Raw genomic sequence first — 21,545 nt, 5'->3', positions numbered from 1 at the left:
CTTCTTTCTGGTTCCGTCTGTAAATGTTTTATGCCCTCCTGTCATGGGAGCGGGGAGGGTTACAGAGCTGCACGTTTTCGTCCTCACACCCAGAGTGTTCGTATGTTTGAGCTCCCCATCTCGCCGATATTTGCTCACATGTGGCTGCACATGCGCCCTATAATGGTCTTTATTCACTTCTATTCAAGCAAGTGTAATCCCCCTGCTAATCCCAAATTACAAACTGGAACCAAATGCTGTAGACAAAAGCAGGGACAATTTGTGTTTGTCCTCAAGTGTGACCCAAATGCAGAGGACGCTCATTTAAGACTGGAATTTATCGCTCCTCTTAAATGTGTGCGCCATTTAGAAGCTGCTTTGTCTTCCACCACACAGTCACATGGAAACATATTCCTCGAAACCATAGCAAATACTTTGAAATAAATACACATTTTCAAAGTGTTTTTTATGCACCCTTTTGTAACGGTTGGTAACTGTTGCAGTGCGTGATGGGGCTTGTTACACAGGTGTTGTGAGTGAGACATTTTGACCCTTAAACAACAATGGGTTTGATTTGTCTCTTCACAATGGGAGATTTTGGATGTTGGTGAGTTAAGTTGTTGCACTGCAGTGTGCTTGGGTTCAAGCAAGAATTTGCTTGATATGACTCATGAAACGTGAAAGAAAAAAAAATTGGATGATTGGATGTCGGACTTTACTTTAGAGCTGCATGTTTCAAGATGTGTTATTTATAAGAAAAAAAATGTCTATTTTCTGTTCAATTTAATGTTCTTTTTCTATTTGAGATATATGTGTATATATATATATATATATACAGTGTATATATATATATATATATACAGTGTATATATATATATATATATATATATATATATATATATATATACATATATACACACACACACACACACACACACACACAGTGGTACCTCGGCTTTCGAACGTCTCGGAATTCGAAAAATACAAAAATCCAGAACTTGAACGCCCCCGAAAAAAAGCTGGAAAAAACATAACATGCGCGGACCGATCAGCTGACCCAGGACGCGCTTTGTTATTGTGTATAACGCAGCCTCTGTATGCAGACGTGTCCCGTTAGCTCCATTTACTGACTGTTTTTTCTTCATATTGAGGTGTAAAACCTTTCCTGTCTCCACACTGGACCGTGGTAGAGTGTCACAGGGGAGGTGCTCGCTCTCCACACCTCCGAGGCTGGAGCGCTCACTCCAGGGTTTGATGTCCTGTTGTGGGCTGGAGCTGGGACAGGGATGAGGCGAGTCTGGGACAGAGCTTTACTTGGTTTATGACTTTGTCACAGCCAAACTGCACAGAAGCGCACATTCAGAGCTGGACACGCACCGGGCACCTCTTCACTTCTGGAGAGACGTCACTCACTCGGCAACCCCTCCCACATGCAGCGGCCACACACATAGAGGAACAGCGCACCTGCAGCAGACACTCTACATTCACTCCTACAAAAGACTATTTTAAGGCTTGGAACGCATCATTTCTTTTTCCATTCATTGTAATGGGAAAAATCGATTCAGATTTCGAACAAATCACTTCTCGAACGGGAAGAGAGAACCGAGGTACCACTGTATACGTTTTTGGATCAGTTTTTGTCCTTAAGTTCAAGTTCATTCAGTTTATTTTCCAGCACAGATTCCAAAAAGCTGTTGTATTGAATTGTGAAATACACATTTCAGGATGAAATCACGTTCATGTGGACGTGGACCACGGCTCAAAATGCATGGTTTCTAATGAACGAGCACTGATGTTTCTCACGTCTAAAGAGTGGTATAAAAGGCAGTTGTGAAGTGTGCGTCTCCTCCATTCCCATCCGTCACCTGTTGCATGTCCTGTCCTGTTGTTCCTTCGCCGTTAGTATGAGATCACCTCTGTCAGATGCAGCGCCCACGGGACACCGTCTCTCCGCTCATGCACGACACATGATTTACAGTGAGCTCATATTTCATCTTTAGCGCGGATCCCTTCCTTCAGGGCGCGTAGTCTTCCCCCCTCATAGGAACCTCAATCACGTATGGTTGCGTTAAAAGAGTTGGGGAGAAGGAGAGAGCGGGAAGGGGCGAGTGAGTGAGTGAGCGAGGGAGCTGGAGAGAGGGAGGGGGCGCGTTCACTTTCTGTCTCGGCGGTGTAACACATCCACAGCTTCCACTCGGGACAAATAACGCTCCAGTAAGGCAACTAATTGTTGCTGTCCAGACCTGAGTCCCTGCGCACGCAGCTCCGCGATCATCTCTGCAGCATCCCAGTTTTTTTTTTTTTTTACCTGGAGATTCTTTTTTTTCCCCTGTCGTTCTTTCGCACTCGGCTGCGTTGAGAGGTTCCAAAATCGGTCGGAGAGTGAGCTGCGTTTTCGGGGTGGATACGGAAAGAAAAGTAGTTTTCTTCAGTTGGAGGGTTTTGGAGGGGGGTGGGGGGTTTGAATGAGGCTGATGAGGATTCCGGATCTCGCTGGTCAGACGCGGCGCTGTTCACCTGGAATACCTGAGCATCCAGTGACACGCATCTGCGCCAACTTGGCGACACTGTTGCATGTTCCCCCCCCGCGACGTGGAAATGCCACTTTGATCTGAGAGCCGACAGCATCCTGCGATCAATGGACCGCGACCAGGCGCACAAGCCTCTGATCACGATGACATTTGGCTGAAACAAGTGGCGGACCGGGACCAACACTTGAACCTTTTTTTTTTTTTTTTTTTTTTTTTTGCGCTAAGACGCTGCGCCAGGATCCGAACCCTATCGAACAAGACCGTCGGTTCTCGGGGAGATGGCTGCGATCGCCAGCTCCCTGATCCGCCAAAAACGTCAGGCAAGGGAGTCGAACAGCGACCGGGTCTCGACTTCGAAACGTCGCCCCAGTCCCAGCAAAGACCCGCGATCGCTTTGCGAGAGGCATTTCTTAGGCGTCTTCAGCAAAGTCCGCTTCTGCAGTGGCAAGAAAAGACCGGTTAGAAGGAGACCAGGTCAGTGCTGGATTTCTCTAACCCCCCTCCTCCTCCTCCTCTCCTCCTGATGTGTGAGTGAGTGTGTGTGGAAGCGGTTTCCCCCACCCCGCCCCTCTTTGGAGGCATTTTACTGCAGTCATGGGCTCGCATCAGACCCACAGAAGGTAGATTTTCTCTGAATAATCCACCTGTTCCGCTAGGTCCTCTTGCTGTCGTTACACCCCCCTCCTCCTCCCCCGTCTCCCCCGCCACATGGAGATATGCTGAATGCAAGAGAAATAACCAACCCGCTCCCTATCAAACCCTTATCACCCCAACCCTCATCGCTTCTAAACCCACATAAACAGGCAACTTGAATATGCTGTAAGTCTCCTTTCAATTGCCTAATCCAATATTAATGCAGATTGGGGGGAACTGAGGGGGGATAAGTGGCACCGCAGTGCACCAAGGCTCTTTTGAGATTAAATGTTTTAATGGTAAATGTTTATTGCTGAGCCGGAGCTTTACTGCAGCGGAGGGAGCCGTAGCTCCTGTGATAAATAACTATTCCGGCTCTATTGATAGGCTTGATAGACCCACAACTTCCTGCGATTGTCGTGTGAGAAGCGGCCCATTCAGGATAGTTTGGATCTGTGAGTCAGGCTGATGAGCAAGGCAGCGGGACTGCGAGGCGTAAACAAGGACACAGGATGGCAGAGTTGAATCCCGTCAATCGCGTCATCAGCCGGTAAATAAGGTCCTAAAGTCAGCTCCTCTGAGATATGCTCAAATATGATGTCTGAGGGGAGTCCACCGCTGTAGAACTAAGGTGGTCGGGTTTGTTTGGTTGGGTCTGCCATGGACTCCCGGTCGGAACAAAGATGCGCTTCAATAAATATCTGACAATCTCAGATATTTCAGACAAACATCCCTCCATTCGTCCGCTGCTTCTGCCTCTGTTTGCCGCTAGCGCCATCGAGGGGAGATATTTCTACAAAAAAACAAAAGTTTGTGATAGAGTAGGCGCAGCTTCGGAGTTTACGATAACACGTACATGAACGCTGCCATGCTTTTAACTTAGTTTTGGTAGCCTACAACAATGCGCCAAACGTGTCCCGACGTGGAATGTGTCCTGGCTGCATCAGGTCCAGCATCTGCGATCAGAACCTTTTTCATAAGCAAATGGAACTAAACATTAAGGATTTGAGGGCAACATGTAATGTATATATGAGCCACAGATTTTTGCCAACCATATGCTGTACTTCCTGGTCTGAACTGTCGTGTACAGGAAGTAGCCCGGACACTATAAAAGTATATTTTGTGGTGCGTTATCGTCTACGAAGAAGTTGATTTTGGTGCGATGGCAACTAAAAGCAATGACCTACCAGTCAGCTGGTCATGATGTGTACGTCACCAGGAAATACCGAGAACATATGCTTGGCTAACGTGCCACTTTACAACTTTTGCATATATATTCACTTTTATCAAATCCTTCATTTGAAGTGCCATTGACTCATGAAAAAGTTTCCAAAAATCTGATCGCGACTGACAAACATGACATTACCACCCGGCGACAGCCCGGACACATTCCCATAGTGGACAAGTTTGGTACCTACGGTGCTCTTTGAACAATTTAACGCCAAGTCATATGAGAGAAAACTTTCACTGTTCTGTCCTTCAACAGACGGTGCACAAAATACATGAAGTATTCTAGTCATCATATATATGTGTGAATGATGCTCGCTCTAAATTTGGTGTCCTACTTTAGAGAAAGACAAGTCATGGTGTAACAACCCAAAATACCTCTGACTATTATCTGACAGTTGAGGGACGTTATTAGGACTGACCCAATTTACCGAGATAGTGAAGTCAGCTGTTGTCGAACTGAAAGTGAGGGAAAAGTTGTCAGTACAGAACCTACCATTAATGCTTTAAATATGCTTCATTTTGAGTGAAATAAAAAGGAAACCTTGACGTGACAGAGATTTAGATAGACTGACTTTTCCTTTTCCAACTTGCAGCTCTGTTGCTTACAACTCCTAGCTATCAAATGTTAGTGCAGATGAGCTATTGTAGCTATGCTAATTTAGCTGTGGTTATAGATGTTAGATGGTAGTTGAGAGGAGTTTACAACATCTTACAATATAAAACAAAAATAAAAAACAAATACCAAAGAGATGCAGAACAGGAAACGCAAGAAGATGGACTAAAAAATGGACATTAGCATTAGCAGGATGGTAACCCCTCCAGGAAAACAAATATTTCTCTCAAGCTATGGCATATATTTGTGTACCTACAGTCGATTCTCTGGAGACTTGATGAATTCTGCCTGTTAAAAGCTTGTTGTTTTTCCTTCTATCTCACCCATCCTCCCCCCCCTTCGTAAAGACGCACCCTCGAAACCTCCACAGGTGTCCCGTAAGGGCTGCAGGCTAGGTCAGTAGCTCAGCCTCCATTCGTGTGTGCTGTGTTTTTCCTCGTCTTCACCTCCATCCTCGCGACCATGTCGACTCCCTCGGCCAGGGAGGGGTGGTTGGGTGGCGGGGAGGGAAGGAACGGGAGGGACGGGCCTGGGGGCTTCAACTCCTATCAGCCGACGACCCTCTCCCTTGCTGATTTCTTCTTGCATCTGTGGCTTTCGTAGTTTTTAAGCTTACGTTCCAACCCATGTTTTGATTTGGTGGAGATGTAGTTCTCCCGGCAGTCGTCCGTCCGTCGCGCCTCAGTCTTGTCGTCTTCTTGTCTTTGGCTCTCCCCCCTCCTGTCATCGCCTCATTTTCTTTGTCCGTCAGGCCAGGTCTTTTCCGTGCTCGTCTGTACTGTGTAAATATATGTCCCAGTCCCTTCGGGGTCTTTCCTGTCCAGTACTTCGATATGACCTCCCTCCTTTGTTGGACTCTCTGACAGCAGGTGATCATTCACCATTCCATGGTCATGGCATCATCTGTCAACGTACCTGAATGTCCTGTACGTCTGTTGTGGTATGAAGTACATTAATCGTCGTCGTAATACCGTATAAACCACCATGACACACATGACGATGTGAAAATGGATGTCCTTCCGGTGGAGCACACACCCTGCATGCGCAATGGTTGGAACCGATGAGCCGTGAGCGATGGCTCCGGCCCACATTGAGGCTGTAATTTATGGAAGTGCGGTTATCACATGTTATTTACCGGTGTGTACACGTCCCATGTGCTCACACACATACACACTTGGCATGCACACTCTCTCCACACGCGTCCTGTGATGGATGACAAACAACAAATTGATGGGCGCAGCTCTGGAGAAGCTGAGTGGAGGATTGATGCTGAAGCTGATGTACAGTTAAGCAGATGTGAACCCCGCGAGTTGGGGGTCACTAGACTTTCGATAGGTTGTTTTCTCCTCCACTTCAGTCTGAAGTGTAAGCGGAACGTCTGCCTCTGTAAGTATCGCAGTGATCGGCTCAGACGCGGCGACTTCTTTCTGCTTCTGACGGCTAATCTCAACTCACTTACCTTTTGTCTCCATGGAGTTAGAAATATTTAGCCTTCTGCTTTGGCGATCGCATTGAAGTTTTTTTTTTTTTTGCTCAACTGGAAGACCATTTTTAAGACTGACCCGAACTTGGGCTTTAAACCTACTAACTTATTATAGGAGCTACAAAGAAAAAGCTATCTTGTGAATTTACTTAATATATGTGAAGACTACCCAAAATATTCTGTCTTTGTCAGACAAAACATACTCTCATTTACTTCATATCAAACCAAAAATCTAGGTTTCTAGTATTGAGATGAAAGTTTTCAGTGTTTCGCCTGCTGTCCGCTTTATTTCACACCAGCTATCTTCAAATCCCTGGCATGTGGTGGTGTTGATGCTGACGCCCTTCCCTGTCAATAGACCCGTCTCAGCAGTGGGGAAGAGTTATGACTGAAACAATACACAGTCAGAAGTTTTCAATGTCATGTTGCCTTTTGAAGGCTTCAGTGAGCACAATGCAGCCGATTTATATCGCCGCCAGGAAACACTGTCACATAGCAGGTGATGGACGAGATCACTATACATGCGTATTTAAATCCAGCAGCTCCAGTTCCTCAGTCCAAGTTCCAAATGAAGCTCAGATTGATGATGTTTTCTCCACTGACTAATCATCATTCTCGCCTGCTGAAGTGCCGAATGCTTCTCGCTGCTTCGTGGCCTGAAGCCAGGTGTCACAGCCGCCATGCTGGAGGTTGGTTCAGGGTTATGGCAACGAGCGAATGCACAAACTTTTGAGTGGACAAACTCAACTACTGAATGAGTCAAAGGTGCTGTTGTTTTACTCACATTAATCTTGTTAGGAATCACGTTTTTTTATGATTTTAATTCAGATGTTTCAACGTTCCGAAAGCATGTTTAATGTTTTTGCACCCAAATGTTTCAATATTTTTGTTGACAGTTTCCCTGTGATTTTTATTGATCCGACCAACGTGCACATATCTCTCCTATTTAGTAGTCAAGTTTATTAAAATGTGTATTGGTGAGCACCTTAACTTGAGTGGAGTGGCTTTTCATATACATAGTCATCCATCTAAACTGGGATTACCAATATAACCTGTGTGTTTGTCTTCAGTATAAAAGCAGGTTGTTGTTGATGGCATCCATCCCAAACCAGGATTATGAGTCCTGACTGGTTGGAGTGTTGCCTTCCATGTCCATTTGAGATGATAGTAATAAGCCTGATCAATGTTTTAACAGGGACTATAAATATAGCCAAAGATTTGTCTTCTATTTGAGCTAGGATTATCATGATAGACTGAATAGAATTGAAGTAATTCGGGATTAGCAGAGGTTTGGTTTGGCAACCCATGGTGGAGATGCCGAAAGACAGGATAAGATTGTATCTGCAGTAGTATCTTCTGCATAATCTGGGGTTCATGATGTATCTGAAGTCTTCCATGTTGTTTGAAGAGTCAGAGTATTATTTTATAAACTGGGATTATGTTGACAACATTCCGTCTGTTGTGAGATTAACGTTAAAAAAAAAAAATAAAATAAATAAAAATTATATATATATATATATATATATATATATATATATATATATATATATATACATATATAGCCCAAGTATGTTGCAAAGTGGGATTATCAATATTGACAAAAATCTTGTCGACCACATACAGGTTTTCCATTTTGCCATCGTCAAGAAGGCTGTTTAAAAAAAACATGAAACAAAATTCCAGCAGGAGAATTTTATCTCCTAAGTTGTGTTTGTAATCGCACCAGGCTAGTTCTTTTCTCTGTATCTCAGCAACAATGGTAGCCCTGTTTATCACGCTGCAAGCACGACCTGCCTCTGTCTGAGCAATTTAAGGTGCTTCCTGGTACAGATTATGATAAAGTTGACAACTAGATTGAGGGTAGAACGACCCCAGGTGAGGTGTGGACGTGTCTAAACTGATGCCTTTATATCTCTGTTAAGTGTTGCCTCTCCCTTTGTCTGAGAAATTCTAATATCTTTTGTTGTGGGGTTGGGGCTGTGGTTTGGTCGGTGGCGCTTGTGTGTGCGTGTGTGTGGGTGTGTGTGTGTGTGTGTGTTCCAGAGCCGCAGCTGAAAGGCATCGTGACACGACTGTTCAGCCAGCAGGGCTTCTACCTGCAGATGCAGCCGGATGGAACCATTGACGGCAGCAAGGACGAGAACAGTGACAACAGTGAGTGCTGCATCCCAGAGGCTCCCAGCACAATACATTACATGACACTTGGAATGAGTCACTTGCTTATATAATGCAACATTTTAAAGGAGATGCTTAATCATTTCACACAGAACCGACCCCTGATCCTTCCGGGGATCTGTTCATTCTTCTGTAAACAACCGCGTCAAACAGGATTTCACTGACATCCACGCGGACCTGAGCACTGCCACCACGCTATTGGTATCTTTTAAGAACCGTTTGTATCATTTTTGTATTGACACTAACCTAATATTTCTGGAACTAAACACCACTCCCAGAAGCAAGTTGGTATTAACGGTATCTACAAAGATTTATAGGACAAAACGCGATGTAGCAATCTGATAGCGAAGGTTTACGTTAGCGCTTTAGGTAGCGGCAACAAGTGTTGGTGTAGCGGTCGCCGATGACATCATGCAGTTCCTATTGTCTCGGCGAATGCTTTAGACTCCATCCCAGTTTGTGTTTATTTACCTTCCATTGTGGGTCTTGATGTGTATTTTTCTTACAAAAACAGGTGTTCTGTCTTCACGTAGACACGATGACAGTCATATTTTCATGAAAGTGAACACTGCAGCAAAGAAAAAAAAAGTTTTAAAAATGAAATGAACCTTTTAAACATTAAATATTATCAGATCCATCAACTGCAGTACTATCTGAGTATTTTTCCTCATTGCGAGTTTTTGCGAGTACCTTCTTTTTTGCACAGAAATTCACAACAGTTAAAATATATTCACAAGTTGTAATTATTTGAATTTGCATAACTCTGGGGAAACACAATTGAATTCCATCATATTTTTAAATCTCTCTTGGTGGCTGGGATTTCAACTTGCAACTGGAACAAAATATGCAATTGCATTGGTGAGTTTTAACCGTGAAACATGCTATAAATGTTAAAGATCTTTCTGTCGTTTTCGAAAATGAAACTGAAAGCCGGAGATGGTGCAAGATGGTGCCCGAAAACACGCTCGCAGCTCAGCCTCCTCTTGAGCCGGGAAATACCAGCTGCTGACTGGTGACTCCTTGTTGAAGTTTTCCATCCAAAAAAATATTTGTAATGTGCCGGAACAATGAGATTGTTGTGGGGCACGCAGAAACATTTTGAACCTTCAAAACTCAGATGTACCACGCATTGTTCCATGCTCTCCTATTCTTATTGTTCTTATTGACTTGTACAGGGAAAAGATTTTAGTTAACTTTTGCTTTGCTAGTCAAACATACTCTGTGGCTATGCTAGTTTCTTCCCTCCCTTGAAACAACAGCTCAATCCCAGAAGGGCGGCGTGCCACGAAGATCCTCCCCAACTGTCTTCAATATTTCACCACCAATCGAACTTCCATACGGTTCTCCTCCAGGATAAATGGTCCCCTGGGTACCGTCGTCGTGAAGCTGCCGACCGCCTCCTCAAAGCAGAGCAGGAAAGCAAAATGAAAATTAAGCATCAAGCCAAGAGTCATTAGATATTAAAACATGGAGGATTTTATAATAGTTTCTAAGGAAGTGGAAGATCAAGTAAGAGATTTACATCAGTGTAATGACTCCACTTGCAGGCTGGAGTCAAGCCAGGCAGGAAACCAATTCTGACCTTTTCTTCTCTGAGAGATCTTGCCAGTTTTTAAGGCAACTGATGCCAAAGCTGCTGAACTGTAGAAGGAGCTGTGGCGGAAAAAGACGTCGCTCGGCCGCTCAGTGTGAGACTTTATAAGGGACAGACGTGGACAAAAGGGCATTATTAAATGGGCTGTTGAGTGAGAGGAGGGCGCGAGGGTCGTGAGAATGAGGCAGATGGGATCAGAACACATGACTTTGAGTTACTTTGTGAAGAGTTCGTCTTGGTTGATTCACTGTAGAGGTGTCACTGCGCTCACTTTGAAGTAGGGAAATGAAGCATATCCTTATTAATATGCCATCACATAATGAGTAGAATTACTTCCAACCAGGTCGATCAAAATATATTGACTTAAACTCATCCTTTATTTTTATGTTATTAACTCTGACTTGCCCCAAATATGTATTGTTTTGGTCATTTTTATTTTTCATGAATTTATTATTATTATTGTTATTGTTATTATTACATCCTTTATTTTTATGTTATATGTAAAACATTTATATTATATTATATATGTTATTTTAACTCTTAATTGCCCCAAAATATGATTTATTTTGGACATTATTATTTTTAACGAATTATTATTATTATTATTATTATTATTGTACATGTTTATTATTTCTTTTTTATTATTCCATCCTTTATTTTATATTATTAACTCTGAATTGGCCAAAATATGTTTTATTTTTTAATTGTTTAACGAATATATTATTGTTGTTATTATTTTGAATAATAATAATATTGTATTTCATTTGTTTATTATTATTATTATTGTTATTATTATTATTATTATTATTTGTTTTAGAGACACATTGACTCATGAGTCATTGCTGTGAGGGGCAAGCAAATTCTTCTCAAATTCAAAAATATATTCCAGGTTTATTTTTTAATGACTATTTCAATTATTTTATTTTTTTTAATTTACTTTAATACAATTTATTTCATCTTGGTAAAGTAAATACGTGTATTTCATAATTGTAAATGACTAATGTTTTTACTATTATTCAAAAATATTCAAATATGAGTGAAATTAACCTATTTCCTGTAATAAAAAGTGTAAGCACTCTGAGAGTGCAGACCTGGACTGAAGCGCCACAACAAATGTGGGTCTGTCTGGTCTGCGATCCACTAGGAAGCTCCTTTGTTGTGGCGTCTGTTCAGGATTCTGGTGTGGGTTTTGTTCCAAGTCAGGGTTTCCTGACCTCATGGTAATGCTCTTGTTCACCGTTCCTTCCAGCCTGGGGAAGGAGGAACTCGGTGAATAATTCAGCCTGGGGAAACTAAAAATACCACCTTCTCTGTTTGTACCTGATGAATAATTCCCTCTCAGAGATGCGTGGAGCTCAGACGGTCCGAGGGAAGACCAGAGTCGGAGAAGAGAGGAGGAGACGGCTGAAGAGAAACAGCTGGCTCCAGTAGAAGCCACTGAAGTTTGTATTCATGACAGGCTCTCACCCATTGATTCGGCGGCTGGAGTATTGGAATAATAGATTGACCTTGCCCTTGAGCCTTGCCAAGACTCTGACCTGCCGAAGTGGCAGAAGAAACTCTCCAGATAAGTTTCTGGGGAAACTTGTTGGAGTCAGCAGCGTGAGGCCTCCTGCACACGAGCTGCGACCTTTGTCCATTTGGATAGCGTTTATGGATCACATGACCTCAAAGTGCTGAGGGAAGAATGTGCGCCACCAATGTGTGGAGCGCATAGAGATGCAGGTTTTTGAAGAGGGAGATGCTTTTTTTTTTTTAAATCTGTTGGCAGAGTTCTGCATAAAAGCCCTTTTTAACAGGTCCAGTTAGAGACGCTTGTCTTTTCTCTATCACCCCTTCTCAGCTCTAACCACCTTTAATTCACACCACTTTTTTTTTTAATGTGATTATTAATTGTAATCATCATATAAAATAATAAAGAAATCTAACAATAAACAAATAAAATACAATTATTATAAGTAATAACAAGAAAAATAATCATTTGTTAAAAAATATTATATATAAATCTAAAATATATTTTGGGCTATTAAGAGTTAATACAACATAGATAATACAATATAAATGTTTTATATATAATATAAAAATAAAGGATGTAATAATAATAATAGTAGTAGGATTGAAGTGTTCTTCAAACAATGTATTCATGAGGTGTGTGTTAGTTCGCACTGACTAGTAGCAATTGAACCAAACTCTGACGCTTATGATGCAGATCCTGGCAAACTCCAAATATGAATGAATAACAGACTGATGAAAATGGATGAGAGTTCTGTTCTGATATGATTTATTCATTTCCATTGTTTGCTTTATGGGGTTGAAGGTTCTGCAGCTAGTCCCAGCTCCTCAGGGAGAGACGTCAGGCGAGACCATGGCCAGGACCCGCGCACTGAGACACATTCTGTCAATCGACTATATTTCTTTATTGAAGTGTGGGAGGAAAGCGGAGCAGATTAATACTTTTATTTAAACACTGTAAGTAGTGCTTGAAATATTTTTTTGAGAGGTTTTGTATTGGCATAAATGGAACTTAACTGAAAAATTGTTTTTTTTTTTTTTTTTTTTTTTTAGTGTGAAGAATTTGTGAACGTTGTTGTTCATGGTTTATTTATTTATTAGTTACTTTTTATTATTGTTGTTTAATTTTTATTTATTGTTTTGTTCATCATTGTACGTTGTTCCAAAGCACTTTGCTAGTTGGTGGGATCCTCGCTGACCTTACAAATAAAGCGGATTCTGATTCTGACAAACTGCGCATATTTTAGTCCAAAAAGTTCCAGAAGACTGAAGGGCTATGCTTTATGGTACTTGTTATATGGGGCTACCCTCTATTTACACAAATCTGCAACCAATGACTACTTTAATAGTCGACTAGTCACCGACTACCTGAAAGATTCGTCAGCTTGTCTGCATGTGATGTGTGCTGTTTTCGTCTGAATTGAAGTTGCACGCTCAACAAAAGCGCTTCTTCACCGTCAGTCGAGCAAGACTCCGCCTTTTAAGGTAGACTGTTAAGGATGACCGTGAAAGGACCCTTCCCGGACCCGTCCCTGTCGGAAATATCCTGGGGAGTACTGTGGTAGAGATTCAAAAAAAGAGAAGGATATGTGTGATAAACTGTTTGTGTCGTTTTAAAGTGTGGTGAGATATGTTTAGCAAATGTAAACTCTCACTTTAGTCTGCTGCTGTTTACATTGTGGAATGTTCCCATACCAGGTCCACTTCATTTAAACAATCTTGGCGAACAGCTTAAATGAGAATCATGTTCTCAGTTTACAGATGAAATGTTAAAATGAAGTGAAAACATCAGAACGCATGAGAGAAGCAGATATGACCATGATGGTTTTCCGTGTATTTTTAATGGGTAATCCCATAAGAACCATTGTAATGACTGAAGTCCGTGCTCACGGAACTCAAGTCGCACATTCCGGTCGGACCCTCTGCTTCTTGTTTCTCTATTGCTTCTTGGTTGGCTGTGTTTTCGTTTCGTGTTTTGAGTTTCCTAAAATCTTGTTGGAAACCCTGCGTACTTACGACATTTAGGGTCGTGATGGCAGCCTCAGCCATTTTCCCTCTCACTGTGCGACGACGTCCAAAGTGATGACGTCACGACTTTATCAAAACAGCAGTTCAGTCAACAACCTGTATGACCTTATAAACTACACAACCAAGCAGTTTCCGAGTCCATAAAGCAAGTGATGAGCGCAGTGTGAGTTTCGTGATATATTTTTGTCGTTCTTGCGTCTAATATTTTGACCTGCGCTGCTGTGTTTTCACCAAGAGGGATCAATAAAGCGCCCCCGTCTTCTCTGATATAAAAAAGGTCCAGCGTTTATCACTGCTGTTGAACAGCTGTTGTGGGACTTCATAAAGCGCTAACAGCGCGCTGTGATCTTATTTGATCGCCGAGGCTTCTTTGTACTTTTGCATCTCAAGGGAACAGTTTTCCTGCTCGGACGATCGTGACGTCAAGCAAATGTTGTGCGCGGTCGTAGCGCTGTTGCTAATTCCGACCCGCCGACAGAGACATGACTTCATTAATTCATATTCATGTCCGTTTGAACGCTTATTAATTTGGCTGTCACCACTTCATCACCTGCGGTAATTGCCGGGACGCGATGAGACTCTCGAAATGATATTGCTGGTTTGACACACCTGAGCTGTCGGGCGCTCACGCTCCATTTGTCTTTCCACGCTTCTGGGTGATGGATGAAATGAGGAGGACTCATTTTCCGAGGCTGGAATTAACTCGGCAGCTCAGGTTTCCTGTATTCCTTCTGTTCAATTCCGCCCTCTGACATTGTCCTTCACGAAAACGTCTTGCAGGTTTCAGTTCCTGCTGCACCTCCTTTAACCCGCCTGCAGGGGGGTTTGCTTTTAAGTGATTGCTCCGGCGCAGGAGGACTTTGAAGGATTGCCGTGAGTGGACCGTAAGAATCCATTTCTCTGGCCTTTAAATGACTGAAGATTCACCCCGACTGCGCCTTTGTGCAGTGAGAGGCAGATAAATCCCTTTAAGAGGCGTCGTCATGTATAATTATATCAGTATGTATCGTTGTTATTATGGGATAGATCAACCGCGAAGAGAAAAAAGCTGAGCAGTAGGAAGGAAGCGGAACATCAGTTCAAATCCGTTGTGTAATATTTTTGGCAAATGAGCGTAGGAATGGAGTCTGAAGCAACTGCATCATATTTCTTTGTTCCTCCCACTTCTGAAGGCAGACTTTTATTTGAGTCTTCCAAAATGCTGGAAGAGAAATGACACCAAAAACAGTGGAGATGGCAGAGAAGAGGACGGCAGCATCCACAGAGCTGGAGGAAAAGTGCTTTCACTTGTATCAATTTATACTGATATTAGTATCTGGTTTGGTCACAATGGCTGTCTAAATAGATGTGTTTTTCTGATTTCAAAAATGCAACGAGAAAAGTATCTGGGCGCCTTACACCGCTGTCTTTTCACATATCTTTATAAAAACACAGTTATTCTAGTTCTGAACAGAAGGAGGCGCTTGAGAAGCTGCTGTTAGATGCCACACGAGTCAATGATGATTCCATCCAACACCTTCCTGGATCATCATCGGATAGTATTGTGGGTGGTTATTGTGGAACAGTAGTGTGGAATGGACCCAGGCCGAGACAAATCTGAACTCAGTATTTGTCTCACTGCTCAAGAAACAGTAGTATTTTCTTCCAAAACAAATGAAGGACTGAAGTGCTTTCATTGCAACAAACCCATAGTTTGTTCTGTGTTCAGTTGGTCTTGTTCGTGACCCCTATCATTGGTCTCGGTCTCCACTCTGTCTCAGCACACAAAGTCTTAGTCTTGGAGTTTTTGTCAGTCCACTGATGCAGGGGTTCAGATATCTCAGTGTCTTTTCCCTCAACCGATGGGTGAACCCTCAGGCTGACAGTGACACTGAGCCAACAGTCGATTCCACGTAAGACGGAAAGAACAAGCTCACTGCGAGAAGTTTTCTTTTCATGGTGTCTGACCGTATGAGGTTGGTCACCTGGGACGGAAGAGCTGCCTTAAGGTGGCTCTGGTGTCAAGTCACCTCCAGGTTGCCTCTTGCGTGAGGTGTTCCTTACGTCTCTGAGTTGTCCTAAGAAGACCTGTTCTCTTAGAAGAGGCAAGTCTCTGGTCACCGACACTCTTCGCCAAGGCTGCTGCCCCTGTGATCTGACCTCACATAGACGGAAGCTGATGGATGGAAGGCTTTATCATATGATGCTGAAGAGCACAAAAGCAGGCAACTTTCACTAGGGGAAGGCAGAGGTCTGCACTCTCTGAGTGCTTTTATAGTTGTGATATGCCTTGGTGTGTCAGTCAGAATGATCTGATATGAGCAGAGAAAATGAACAGAATTTCATTCGTTGACTTCCGCAAGGTCTGGGGTTTTCGATGGCAGCATTAATGCGCACATGTTCCAGATTGCTCGGCTTCACGAGCCCCAAGGGTGTCATGACATTAGAGTGTGGATTCTCTGCACTGTCGCTCAGAGAGCAGATCGGAACCTGTTGTCAAGCGAAAGCAGAAAGTCAATATTTATTGAGGAACATTTGAACGTGGTCTGAGGACAGACAGACACGCGTATCGCTCAGCCTGATCCCGTCCCGTTTTATCTGATCCCCGTCCCCATCACCACGTTCTCGACAGCCGTAAAGTATGTCCCCGGCAACCGACGTGCGTGAAAGTCACCGTCTTGTCCTCTGACTTGCTCCAGTGACAGCGCTAGCAATTAACATTCCTGGCTAGTAAGTCAGATGGAAATGAGCCTATTAAACACATGGCAAGTCCAGTAGAGTGACGTTGATCTAAATGAACCGTCAGAATCTCTTTTTTCTTGCGTCACTGTTCTGTTCTGGATTAGATATGAACCCGGTGGTGCCATCTTAAGAAGCAGTTTTGCAAAAATGTTGTCAGAGCACGAGCAACTGAGTCGTCTGATTCGCCTTGACTTCAGTGCTGATGGGCGCCTGGTGATAATCGCCATGATAGTGACAGTGCGGCTCTGGGCTTTGCTGCAAACCGTGTCAAATCTCATCTAGCTGCGCCAACCGGCTGGATGATGTAAATTATACACTCAGGTTTGGTCGAAAATGAAGCATTTGGTCCAGTCAGATAAGAGAATGATCATGTTTAATTCTGTAAAAGCAGAATCCTGATCAAACTTTACTATCTGAAGGGTTTTTGCATCATTTTGAATGTGAATTTTAGGGGAAGAAATAGGCAGAAAGAAAGCTGTTGACCATGGTAAATGGTTGTCATGGGTCGATGAGGTTTCATGAAACAGTATCCTGATTTTCAGAGGCCACCAGATGACGCTGTCTGCTGTGAAATGTTTGGACTTGAACAACTCATTCAATGAAACCTCACATCATTTCTAAACCAAGAGCGCCATCTAGTGGCCTCTGAAATTTAAGATACTGTTTGATCGACGCTGCAATACTGTTTCATGATGCCTCATCTACCCATCATGACTAAATGATCAAAGTAATGCCATGGAAACACTCCAACAGATTCAGACCCAGACTCTCTAAGACAAAGGTGACCCATCTGTAAGTCTTCTTTTCTCCAAAGTCTATTGACTGTAAACATCGCGACCATGGCCCACAATACATAGTGGAATCATATAACCTTTCTAGTCCCCTTTGACGCCGAGGGAAAGTTCCTGTCGTGTTCATTCATTTTCTATCACTTATTCCTCGATGAGAGTCGCCGTGGGCTGGAGCCTCTCCCAGGTGCTTTGGGCGAGAGACGGAGGACACCCTGAACAGGTTGCACACAGAGACAAAAACAATATACCCTCCTTGCTGTGAGGCACTGGAGCAAACGGCTACCCCACTTTCTGTGCCCGACTTTCTCATTGCAAGCCTATGCTAAGATGCAACCCAATCCTGCTCGTGCTGAAAGTTTAAATGAAGAAAAACTCAAGAGTTTCAACAGCCTGAAGCCATGTGTACAGCGTATCAGACACCAAACACCCCAAAAACAAACGGAATGGAAAAAGGCAAAACACTTTCTCTCTTTTATTCAATCGAGTCTCTGGTTCTGAATAAAGTCATTTATCATTCCGAGATCTAAGATGGCTGCCTCCGCCTCTGTGACAACCTGTCCTCTAATATTTTACGCCTGATGTCTTTTATTTGCCGTCTACCTTCTCTAATCTGTTGGGTTTCAGTGTTTCTACGTGGCGTACGATTCAATCTAAGAATGATTGAAAGGCAAAGAACAGAGGCTGTCAATTGTGAAACTCCATTTTCCCGTGGTGGTCTTTCCTTCTGATGTTTCTCTTTTGCTTCTGCCTCTTTACAACTCTCCGCTTGTGTCCCCTGCAGCCCTGTTTAATCTTATTCCCGTGGGTTTGAGAGTGGTGGCCATCCAGGGGGTCAAGAGTGGCTTCTACATCGCCATGAACGGCGAGGGCATGCTCTACAGCTCGGTAAGACTTGATCTTCACTCGGCGTATGTGTTTGTTGGCTCCTGCACTGACCACTCATCCCTTCCAACAAACCCCCTTTCATCCCAGCTCTGTCGGTGGGTTGTGCTTTTGTTGCCGTGCGGCATCTATTCTTGTTAAATCAGCGCCGGCCATGTTCTACATCTCTCCTGACATCAGTCTAAACCTTTTTTTTATTTATACAATTGCTTTCTGGTGAGCAGAGGACGACTTACATAACGGGAAGAAAAGAAATAAAATTGAATTTCATTGACTTTGAAAGGCTTTTTTTTTTTTTTTATCCGGATTCAGAGAACACACAAAGATGTTTTGTGTAAATCTGAAGGAATTAATTTGAACTTCCCTTCCGTGAGATTATAGTTTTCATGGTTTGCACCCCGCGTTCACTGTGGAAAAATAAATAAAAAAGCCTGTGCCGCATCAACAGAATTAGTTAGGATTACAAAATTCAGGGCACAGTGGGGGAGGAAATATGGCAAATATTGCGAGGCTGGATTTCTTATGCAGCGTAAGATATGAAGAGGATATAGGCGAGTGTGGGTGGCAGATGCCTGAGCGGGGGCGGGCCGAGTCACGGATGTCAGTTGGCAAAAAAACAACATAAAGTGGTTGCTGCTGCAGTGAGGATGAAGATGTGCGACGAGAGCACGTTTGTGGAAATGAGTTGCAGCGAGCGAGCGTGAGGGAAATTGGGTGGGGACACAGATCGAGGCTGTGGGAGATCCCTAGTTGCTTTGGTTATATAACCTCCAGTAGAGGATGCGGGGAAGCGGCGGGGGCCGCTGCGTTACCTACAAACCTCTGAAGGCTTTCGCTGGCGGCAGACTTCGGGCCAGACAGCCGTGATGAATGACTCGCGGGAGCGGGGATTCGCAAACTGCTCGTCTTTATCAAAATATACACAATGTCTCTGTCACATGTAACTTATTGCTCGCAAGCTGTGACTGCAGCATATTAGCCGTGATCCTCGGGGGGGGGTTAACGGAAAGGGGGTCTTGGGGATAGCATGCTGCAACTGAAATGTATTTATTTATTTTTTTCAGTTGATACTGACAGCTGACGTTTGGTGTGTTTCCAAGCGCTGCTGCTCTGTTGTGGCGTAAAAAGAGGTCACAGTGCTGTTTAATTGAAGTACAAAGCAAAGTGACCGGTTTATATAAATAAATAAATAAAATAAATAAAAAATGGTTAAAGGCAATGTCAAGTATTGATGTAATAAATGTAGAATAAAATAAAACAATTATATTGGGAGGAAGCTTTTTTTCTTGTTTTTTTTTATTATATATAGTTTTTAAATTTTGTTTTCATGCTACGGCTGTTCCTCATCTTGGCGAGCTAGCTCTGTTAAAGCTAGCACGAATGTAAATCTGTGTTCACTGTTTAAAAACAAAGGCTTACATTCGTTTTACGCAACAAATTCTGAGACAATTCACTCAGTATATGTCTCACATTTCTCGTATTTAAGCTCAGAAAAGTTTGTTTGGCTTCGGTTCAAATCCTGCTGGTCATAAATCGGATGTTTCTTGTGTACATGCTACAAGAAATTTCACAGGCATCTATGGTATTTAATCATGACCGTATAATCACCAAGCTCTAGGTCAATTTATGTAGACTTTTATTTTATTTATTTAAAATTTGAAAGCGCATCACCAAAATTTGTGAAACAACAGCAGGAATAATGAGATAGAAAAGCAGAAAAGAATCTTTTGGAGTAAAAGTGAAATGAATTATGTCTAACTAATAGAAACAGCATTCTGTCGTTGCACAGTTTTTAAACACATTATCTGTCCTGTAAAACCTTCTGTTTCAGTCTCAAATATGATTCATTTTTCAGCTTGTAATGAGACACCACATATTTCAAAGTGTGGTGTCTCAACAACTGCCAGAAGAGACTTTTTCAGAAGCAACACTTCCACACAAACTGGCGCGCTGCACACACGCAGCTAAAAAGTGAAAACTGTATTGGCTTTCTTCAGTTTCTTCAGAGTTTTTCTTGTCCTAGAATTTACAGCAGTAGTATTTTGGCAAGGCAAGATGGAGGATGGTATCATTTCGTAACAGAAAATGAATGCTACCATTTTATTGGTTCATCTTTTGTTGCGTATAACACACTACGGCGCAAACATGGAATGCTATGGCTGTTCCTCATGTTGGGGAGCTAGCTCTGTTTAAGCTAGCACGATTGTAAATCTGTGTTCAAATGTTTAAAAACAGAGGCTTACATTCATTTTTAGACATTTCAGTCAGTATATGTCTCACATTTCTTGTATTTAAGCTGAGAAAAGTTTGTTTGGCTTAGGTTCATACGCTGCTATTATTCTTCTAAAATTTAAAAAATCATTTCATAACATGTATTTTTGTATCTAATAGCCGGGATTACTTACTTATTATAATATTCAGTATGATATCATCTTATTTTCCCGACTTGTATTTGCGTGGTCTGTCTAAAAACAACTGTCAAACATTAAATAAATCAATAACAGTTGTGTATATAAGTATATCTTCCTGTTAACAACTAGCCTCCATCGATTGTCGTACTGCCGGGATGGCGGAGCGTTCCATCATCCTCGAATTGACCCCTGCGCTCATCCAACCTTCATGGGATCCTCATTTGTGTCACAGTAAGTGATATTAACACAGGTGATGCAGCGCCACGGTGTCAAACGGCAGCGTTCAACCCGACAAACAGGGCTCTGCATTTATCCTCTAAAGCACCCGTTTTTATGGGAGGTGAATATATCTTGACCTTCTCAGCAAAGGCGAATGTGATGTTTGTCAGAAGGTGAGACGTTTTTACGGTGACTTTTGATCGGCCATTTTAATTAAACGGACATGAATTGACTGCTGTACAGACGCGGCGTATATTAGCATGCATCAGTGAGCCGCGCGCGGATGGTGGGCCTGATCACAGGGAGGCTTAGGAGCCTCGAAGAGCCACAAACTCACTAGACGGAAGCGTCCTTTTCTATCCCTCCAATCTGTAATATTCAGGTTAAAGCAAGAGTCATCTGCCGAGTCCAATAGCGCTGTAAAGGGAAGCTAATTGTTTACTGAATTTATGCGTTAACTGGAGCCGGGGAAATAAGTTGTTTACACTTCTCACCATTTTTATGCCTTTTTTTTCGTATTCCTTTGCGCAACTTTTATTGTTTATTTTAGCACTGGTTCAGCATGAAGCTGTCTCTGAAGGCTTGCCTTCGTGTTTGTGTTTGGAATTGGAAGGATTTTTTGTAACTGCCTGGCATCCAGTTTAAGGATCAACTAGTGGCTTGTACAACAACATCTGTCACGAACTCGATTTGTTGAACAAAAGTGCGAAGTTTGATGTCGAGTTTATGTTGCCTTCTCAACC

General features: G+C 42.7%; 1 protein-coding gene across 4 annotated transcripts in view; it reads left to right on the top strand.

The window, feature by feature from the left end:
• fgf12a (fibroblast growth factor 12a) overlaps positions 1-21,545 on the top strand; it is a 56,245-nt gene that overhangs the window by 15,993 nt on the left and 18,707 nt on the right. For 2 of the 4 annotated variants that reach the window (XM_053882936.1, XM_053882937.1), the window contains 2 exons: positions 8,513-8,623; positions 18,072-18,175. In XM_053882936.1, the coding sequence (XP_053738911.1) occupies positions 8,513-8,623; positions 18,072-18,175 (215 nt within the window). Of the gene's footprint in view, positions 1-2,115; positions 2,985-5,333; positions 5,382-8,512; positions 8,624-18,071; positions 18,176-21,545 lie in introns of those variants that run through there. The other 2 variants (XM_053882933.1, XM_053882934.1) reach the window with 2 other exon arrangements.

The sequence above is a fragment of the Synchiropus splendidus genome, chromosome 13 (genome assembly GCF_027744825.2).
Source record: "Synchiropus splendidus isolate RoL2022-P1 chromosome 13, RoL_Sspl_1.0, whole genome shotgun sequence".
NCBI lineage: Eukaryota > Metazoa > Chordata > Actinopteri > Syngnathiformes > Callionymidae > Synchiropus > Synchiropus splendidus.
The sequence above is the reverse complement of the archived record's forward strand: the minus strand, read 5'-3'. Positions and strand labels throughout refer to the sequence as shown.